The sequence below is a fragment of the Gracilinanus agilis genome, chromosome 5 (assembly GCF_016433145.1).
Source record: "Gracilinanus agilis isolate LMUSP501 chromosome 5, AgileGrace, whole genome shotgun sequence".
In the NCBI taxonomy this organism is placed as follows: Eukaryota; Metazoa; Chordata; class Mammalia; order Didelphimorphia; family Didelphidae; genus Gracilinanus; species Gracilinanus agilis.
The window spans coordinates 196,752,942-196,761,620 of NC_058134.1; the positions used below are offsets into that span (position 1 = coordinate 196,752,942).

Below are 8,679 nucleotides of genomic sequence, written 5' to 3' on the forward strand. Positions count from 1 at the left end.
TGTGTATATATATATATATATGTATGTATATGTATGTATATGTGTATATATATATATATATGTTTGCCAGGTGATGCCTTTTATGGTGTGAGAAGGGGAGGAATTGAGATATCTGGAAATAACTCTTATTAATAAAAATGGGTTTTTTTAAGTTCTTTTCTCATGTGTCTTGTATTCCTTTTAGGTCAGTTAGCCATGCAAGACCTAAGAAACAGTTCCATCCCTAATTGGTTCAATGAGCATCCCTCAAATGCTCTGATATGGTTGAGATCCCAAGAATTACTTCATTTCTCTTAAAATCCTTACCTTCTGATTCAGACTATATATTGGTTCCAAGGCAAAAGAGCAATAAGGGCTAGGCAGTGGGGGGGTTAAGTGTCTTGCCCAGGGTCACACTGCTAGGAAGTGTCCAACTAGTTTGCCCACTGAACTAGCTTTTGTGAAGCACCTACTATATGCCCTAGGTGCCCCCTCGTATATACATCTATGTGTACTGTAGCATTCAGTACAATATCTTTTATGTAACAAATCCTCAGTGAACATGCATTGGATAAAAGAACAAATGAATGAGTATATAGGACCAGGAGACTGGATTTCACCAAGGAAAGAGATTGGAACAGGGTTTGGGGGCAGGAAAGGGGAGCAAAGAGACCTGGAAATGATGGTAATAACCAGGGGAATAGACAAGGACAAGAACCTGGGCAAGTCTTACCAAGATGAAACCAATCTTCCAGTCGTTCTTATCCACCTGAGGGTTGTTCTCCTGGACCCCAGAGGCTCGGTGACGATGAAGGGACTGAGGGTCCCGAATCTTCAGTAAAGGATAGGGTAGGGTGTTCGGGAGATCCCGCCGGGCACGAGGCTTGTTGGAGGGGATACGTGATGAGTTGTACTTATAGAGTTCAAAAAGTGTCTGCTCTGTGATGCGATCCAACTCTTCGAGTTCTTCTTGGATTTTAGTGTACCTGGAAAAGACATAAGTTTATCATAAGAAGCCTGTCAAGAGACCACCCAATGTTCATTAGAACAAGAGACTGGAAATAAGTGGAAAGAGTCTTTCTATTCATATTTACATGAATAGAAGCGACTCTTCTGTTCTCAGAATTGTAGAAAGGAATAACTGGAAGGTAATTTTAAAATCATTTGGCCTCAGGGTTCTTGGCATTACCTAAGAGGTCAGTGGAAAGACTTCAGAGGGTTCTTGAATTTGTATGGAAAGAAAAAATATACCTCCATTTTCACTAACTTCTAACAGAAACTTAGCATTTCTTCTGATTACAAATTGTTAACAATTTCATAAAAATCTGTGACAAAAGGGCAGCTGAGTGACTGAGTGAAAAAAAGAACCAGACCTGGAGTATGGAGGACCTGGGTTCAAATCTCATCAAAGAAACTTCCTAGCTGTGTGACCCCATACAAGTCACTTAACCCCAGTTCCCTAGCCCTCATCGATCTTCTGCCTTGGAACCAATACTTAGTATCCATTCTAAGACAGATGATAAGAGCTTAAAAAATTAAAAGTCTATGACACAAAAAAGATTTAAGAACTTCTGAAAATCTGGCCTCAGACACTTCCTAGCTGTGTGACCCTGGGCAAGTCACTTAACCCCCATTGCCTAGCCCCTTACAGCTCTTCTGCCTTGGAACCAATACACAGTATTAATTCTAAGATGGAAGATAAGGGTTAAAAAACAACAATAACTCTGATCTAGTCCAAATCTCTTATTTTACAGATGAAAAAAACTGAGATTCAGAGAAGTTAGTGACTTTGCCAAAATCGGTGAGCTACTAAGTGTTCAGATCCTGAATTTTGAACTCAACTGTTCTCTTTCCAAGTCCACAGTCTCTACTTTGCAGACCTCAGTCCTCACACTATACCAAAGGTTTTACCCTGGAAGAAGAGAGGACTGGGAGAAGGAAGGCAGAGAAGAAGATATGTGTCTTCCAGGGGTTAGAATATGAAAACTGGGATATTTCTTTAAATCCTTACCTTCTGTCTTAGAATTAGTACTAAGTTATCAGTTCCAAAGCAGAAGAGCAGTAAAGACTAAGCAGTGGGGGTTAAATGACTTGCTATGGATCACGCAGGAAGTTTCTGAGGGAAGATTTGAACTCAGGACCTCCCAATTCCAGTCCTGGCTCTCTATCCACTAAGCCACCCTAGCTGCCCCTGATATATTTTGTAGTCAACCAACAACATTTATTGAATATCTGTTTACTGAGAAAGACCATCTGAACCAGGAATATTCAAAATATTATATACAGTAATAGAAATATTGTATGATGATCAACTGTGGACTAAACTATCATCAGCAAAGTAAGTTTCCAAGGGACTCATGATGAAAAATGCTATTCACAGCCAAAGAAAAAAATGTGGATTACTAATTGCAGATCAAAGAATGACATCTTCCATTTTATTTACTTCATGAATTTTTTATTTTATGTGATGTGTCTTCTGTCACGACATGAGCAATATGGAAATATATATTATATGAAAGCACTGGTATAATTATAAAATACCATTTATAGACTCGGAGAGGAAGAGGGGAGGAAGGGAATCTGAATCATAAAATGTCAGAAAACAGTTGTCAAAAATTATTTTTATGGAAAGGAGAGAGGGAAGGAACGAACAGAAGGAAGGAAGGAACAAAGGAAGGAAGGAACAAAGGGAGGAAGAGAGGGAGGGAGGGAGGGAAGGAACAAAGGAAGGAATGAAGGAATGAAGGAAGAGAGGGAGGGAGGAAAAAGAAAGGAGCATTTCATTGTACACCATAAAAGCAACAGTGTATAATAAACAACTATAAATGATGTAGCTATTCTCAGCAATACAATAATCCAAGATAAATCCAAAGGACTCATGATGAAAAATGTTATCTACCTCTAGGGAAAGAATTGATGGCATCTGAATATATATTGAAGCATCTAATTTTTTAATTTATTTTTTTTTAATATTTTCTTCCCCAACATGACCAATGTGGAAATATGCTTTGCACAATTGCACATGTATAACTTAGATCAAATTGCTTACCCTCTCAGGGGAGGAAGAGAGGGAGAGAATTTGGAACTCAAAATTTAGAAAACAAATGATGAAAATTGTTTTTCCATGTAATTGGAGGTAAAAAAAATATTGTATATTTTTAGAGTTCTTTTTTTATTATATAAAAACTTGCCTCATCCAACAAAGGATAATTCTTTGGCAAAACTTTCACTTTTTTTGGGGGGGTGCAGCTAGATGGTTCAGTGGATTGAGAGCCAGGCCCAGAGATGGGAGTTTCTGGGTTCAAATTTGACCTCATTCACTTCCCTAGCTCTGTGACCCTGGGCAAATCACTTAACTCTCATTGCCTAGCCCTTACCACTCTTCTGCCTTGGAACTAATACACAATATTGATTCTAACCAGAAGATTAGGTTTTAAAAACAATTTTTTTTAAGCTTCCACTTTTTTCCAAGAAAATTTATCCCGACTAAGAATATCTGGGACATGTAATGACTGTAAGTATAAAGCCCTACACAGGTCGGTGGGTGTCCAAATCATGGCCTCAATGACGAGAGATTCTCCCCATCTCTTTTTCTCTTTTGGGAACTTCACCTCCATTGAGTCCTCAACTTCCTCCTCCGGTTTTCTGAGCCTCTCGGCCCTCCTCTCTCCAGAAACAAACAAACAAACAAACAAAAAAGGACACTTGGAACTCCCAGACATCCCATTTCATTGCCTTAACGACCCCGCCCCCACCCCCTTCTTCCTTAAATTTGCCCTGAGGCTCTCTGGCTACTAGGGAATAATTGCCTTTTGCTCGGACTTCGGCGGAAGTAGAGCACCCCTGTCTCTTCTTTGAAAAGATAAAGAACGTCCAAGCCTCAAACCCTAGCTGAAATAGCTACCTCCCCAGTCTTCAGGCTTCCTAAACTCTTGCCTCTTCTCTCAGCTGCACGATTTCCCCTTAATTCCCTCAACTTCCTGAACCGCCTTTCCTCAACTCTCATTTCTCCTAGTCGAAGCAATCGGGTAAGAGGCGACTTTGTTTGGAATGTATTGAAAAGACGGGTTCTGCGTGCCCACACACACACAGTTATCCACTCTAGCTCCTCGCCCTCTTTATCTTCATTCCATCCATGACCACATCCTACTCCTTTTCCCCTGTGGTATCACTCCTATCTCCCTCCCTCTCTAGCTCCTTCCACTAAGCTCTGATTCAGGCCCCGGTCATCGCCCATAGAACCTGTCTAAACCTGCCCCTCCTTCCTCTGCCTCGCCAGTCAAGCCAAGATGCCATCCATACTCCGACAAGGACACAACTCTCTTGTCCCTCCTTCCCTCCCTTACTCTGTCCCTCTCCTCCGCCTCAACTCCGATCGCCGTCCCCGACCTCAGCCTGCACTCATCTCCCCGGTTTCGTTGACTGGTTTCATTGTTCTCTCCCCGCATATTTGCGCTCTTCTGGTTTAAGGGACACCACTCCCCTAGTCTGGAATGACTCCCCCTCCCTCTCCCTTTGCACCTTTCCCAAGCCCGAAGGTCTTTCAAAGGCCACATTCTACTTCCTCGGCGAAGCTGTTTTGGACTCTCTTCCCTCCCCGTGTCCAAACTCCGCGAGTACTTAAGTCCTTCTATTTGGAAATCTACTCCGTTTAGTATTGTTATTTAACGTTTTATGCGTATGTTTTGATTCCCCACCCAGGTGGTAACTTCCTTGAGGGCACAAACCCAAAAGTTCTTTGTATTCTCCTCCCCCCCCCCCCCCCCTAGCAGAGCGCACAATAAATCCCCAAGCATTCAAGAGCAGATAGATCACAGGCCACTTTCATTTATTTGTACAGCGACTAACACTGGAATAAAACCACGCCTTCCAGTTTCTCCCCTACTCTAATCACCGGCTGCTAGGTGTACCTTCGAGGCTGAGTGGGTTTAATTGAAGTCCATTTGACCAAATTTGCATCCAGAGCCAGTTGCCCCAGTCCATCCTCCCCACCCCAAGCCGTAAAGTGTTAAGGACCCTGGTCTAGATTTAGGGAAGGATGAGCTGGGCAACTGAGGAACGAAAAAAGAGAAGGGTTGGGCCAGCCTAAAAGTATCCATTTCAGGGACAGCTGGGTAGCTCAGTGGATTCAGAGTCAGGCCTAGAGACAGGAGGTCCTAGGTTCAAATCCGACCTCAGACACTTCCCAGCTGTGTGACCCTGGGCAAGTCACTTGACCCCCATTGCCTACCCTTACCAGTCTTCCACCTAGGAGCCAATACGCAATAGTTAAAGATTTTAAAAAAATAAAATAAAAATAAAAGTATCCATTTCAGTAGTTTTGGTCACGTCCAACTCATTGGACCCCATCTGGGGTTTTCTTGGCAAAGATACTAGATGGTTTACCATTTCCTTCTCCAACTCCTTGGACAGATGAAGACACAGAGGTAAATAGGGTTAAGTGATTTGCCCAGGGCTATACATTTAAGAAGTGCCTGAGGTCAGATCTGAACTCAGGTCTTCCTGACTCCAGGCCCCATGGTTCTAGCCACTGCTCTGCCTAGCTGCCCCTCTCTACAAGCCATCAGGGCCCTGTGAGCTTACTGGAGACCTAACAAAAACTCCACATCTATCTAAGGAGGACTGCCACCTATCTGCCCATAAAAATTCACCACCCTCAGACATACATCCACCCCCAGTATAGCTAGAGTTGTGTGTAGCTATAGACGGATAGACACCTCAAAACAAAAGGCTGTATATACCCAAGACGTAATTGGGGGCCAGATAAAGAGCAGGCATTTAAAATAGATTTGCTGAATGAGTTCATAGAAATGTGTTTGTGTGTGTGTGTGTGTGTGTGTGTGTGTGTGTGTGTGTGTGTGTGTGTGTGCATAACACATTCATCTCCTGGCCACCTTCTCTTGTTCACTTCAGCCTCCAAATCAAAAATTGGTGATGGGCAATCCCAGAGCTGGAAAACTTCCAGCCAGACTGGGTCCTGGGATGGACTTATAGAAGAAAGTAAAGGGGTCATGGGGGATAGGGCTTAGAGGAGGTGGAAGGGTCAGTGTGAGGAGATGGAGTTTCAAGATGGAGGGGCTTAAATAAGATATCATATCATATAGAAAACGACAGAAGAGTCAAAGGAGAGAGAAGTCATAGGAAGAACTGTAATCTGGGAAGCAACACCATAAGGATTTAGTGGAATGCTATAAATTGGGATGGCTGTTAGGTGGTACAGTGTCGTGGAGTCAAGGAGACTCCTCTTCCTGAGTTCAAATCTAGCCACAAGCACTTACTAACTGTGTGACCATGAGCAACTCACTTAATCCTGTTTGCCTCAGCTTCCCCATCTGTAAAATGATCTGGAGAAGGAACTGACAAACCACTGTTTGTCAAGAAAACCCCAAAAGGGGGCAGCTGGGTGGCTCAGTGGATTGAGAACCAGGCCCAGAGATGGAAGGTCCTAAATTCTAATCTAGCCTTAGACACTTCCCAGCTGTGTGACCCTGGACAAGTCACTTAACCCCCATTGCCTAGCCCTTACCACTCTTCTGCCTTGGAGCTAATACACAGTATTGACTCCAAGATGGAAGGTAAGGGTTTTTTATTTGTTTGTTTTTTTTTTAATTAAAAAAAAAAAGAAAGAAAACCCCAAAAGAGGTCACAAAGAGTCAAACACAACTCAAAAATGACTAAATCAATAATGACAAGTTGGGATCAGCCACTTCTGAATCCATCTTAGCATGATCCTTTGGAGCAGGCAGACATTAAGAAAGAAGCTTTTTTTGCTCTTCCATTCTCCTTCTGCTATTCTCCCAGGCTTTTGGCAACCATTTCCCATTCCCTTTCCTTCCTCTTTTCCACCAGTGGGCTCCCTGTGGAGTCACAGATCCACCCACTCTCACCCTCCTCTAAAGAAATCCACTCTCAAAAGGAGGAACACAGGCCAGCTTCTGCCAGCCACCACCGATTACCTCCAGTTCCTACCACCCTTTCCCATCCATTTCCCTTTTAAGATTAGAGTTTCTCCTCCTAGTCTCTTCTTGGTTTAAGAAGGGAGGTGTGGTGTAACACAATTAATGGGCATCCAGTATTTGAACCCAGATTCTCAGACTCCTAACCAGAACAGGTTGCAAGGGGAATTGGAAAGACAGGGCTTGTCTCTAGCTGAGTCGGGGGACAATCTACAAGTTAAGCTCTGAATGTCATCTGTCACTCCACCGGGGAATTAAGATTGTCAATGGCCCAGGGGGGTAGCAGATTGTCCTTCTGTCTGATGAGATTAGATCACTAAGGTTTAACTAGGGAGAGAAAGGGCAGACTGACCTGTATGGGTTGAGAGTGCAGACAGTGACTGCAGGAAAGACGAGCTTGTCAGAATTGAGGTTGATATTAAGGTTAACCGGATAGCTGAAGTATTCCCCAAACAGCAAGGCAAATTGCCAGTACATCATACTGAAGGTGCATATCCACAACACAGCCCAGAAGGCTGTCTTCATTCGATTGTGCTTTGAGCAAACCAATCGGATGGCTCCATGGATGGTGGTATTGTTGCAGAAAAACTGGAAGAGCTCTCGGTAAGAACGGTGGAACTCGATCAGGCCCTCCTCCTCCTCCTCCGGGGCTCCTCCAGGCTCGGGGTGCTGCCCCTCATGCTCAAGTTTTTCCTCCTTCATGGGGCCTTGGATTAGGAGTAGATAGTGAGAGTCAGAGAGGCTATTGACTTGCCTACCTCTATTATCATCAATCTAGATCCTTCTTTTCCTTTCCCCAGGCTGGGAATGGGACCAAACCTCCTGGAATGGTGAAGAGAGGAGCAGGAGAGGGGGGAATCTCACTCCTTTCTTCACCTACCCACCCTTCCCTCCTTTTCCTCTGGAACCAGCTAATTTGCTGGTTTAGGCAGGTTAGCTCCAGTCCGAGAGTAGTTAGTTAACTTCTTCCTTCTCTAGAAGTAGTTTTCTGCTCTTCAGAATGAGTGCCTTTCTACACTTTTCTGGCTAATTTTTTTTTTTTTTTTTAGTTTCTCTTTTCTGTCTCAGGTTCTTCTGTCTTTAGCTGAAAAGACTTTTTTTCCTATTTTTTCTGTCTCTTTCACTCCAGGTTAATCTGTCTCTGTTTCTGTCCCTTTGTTTATCTGTCTCTTCCTCACTATATTTTTGCATATCTCCTTCTCCCTCTCCTCTCTCCTCTTTCTCTCTGTCTCTGTCTCCCTCTCTCTGCCTCCCTCTCTTCCTCTCTCTCTCTCTCTCTCTCTCTCTTTCTCTCTCTTTCTTTTTCTCTCCCCCACTCTTCCTCCCCACCCTCCCTTCATTTTTTCCTTCCCCCTTCTTCAGCCCTTTAGTCTATAATATCTCCACCTCTTTCTCTGTCTCCCTGTTGCCCACTCAGGCTTAGTCTCAGCTTTCCTTCTGACTCCTGGGGCTGTGGGTTCCAGGAGGTCTGAGCTGCCTCCTGCTGCCTACTCCCAAGCAGTAGTTAGGCAGGGACTGGTTTCTTTCCAGTTGAATCTGGCAGCTGGGTCTCTCCTCCCCCTCACCTGACAGGTGCAGTAGCCCGGCTGGCGGACCCGCCCAGGATGGAAGTGACAGAAGCCTTATTAGCATCTCAATTAAAGGTGAGCAGGGCAGGGGGAGGAGCAGAGGAGGAGCCTGGGCTGGTGGAGAGGGAGGTGGGCATGGAATGGAGAACCCAAATCCCCAAGCATTGTAAATTAAG

General features: G+C 44.0%; 1 protein-coding gene across 2 annotated transcripts in view; it reads right to left on the bottom strand.

Moving 5' to 3' along the window:
* The window catches only part of SCNN1A (sodium channel epithelial 1 subunit alpha), a 24,098-nt gene extending 15,908 nt beyond the window's left edge, over positions 1-8,190 (bottom strand). The window contains exons 1-3 of one of the 2 annotated variants that reach the window (XM_044679754.1): positions 7,820-8,190; positions 7,288-7,642; positions 713-965 (exon numbers count right to left, since the gene is read on the bottom strand). In XM_044679754.1, the coding sequence (XP_044535689.1) occupies positions 713-965; positions 7,288-7,637 (603 nt within the window). In that variant the 5' untranslated portion in view covers positions 7,638-7,642; positions 7,820-8,190. Of the gene's footprint in view, positions 1-712; positions 966-7,287 lie in introns of both variants that reach the window. The other variant, XM_044679753.1, reaches the window with a different exon arrangement.
* Between the last annotated feature and the right edge of the window lie 489 nt (positions 8,191-8,679).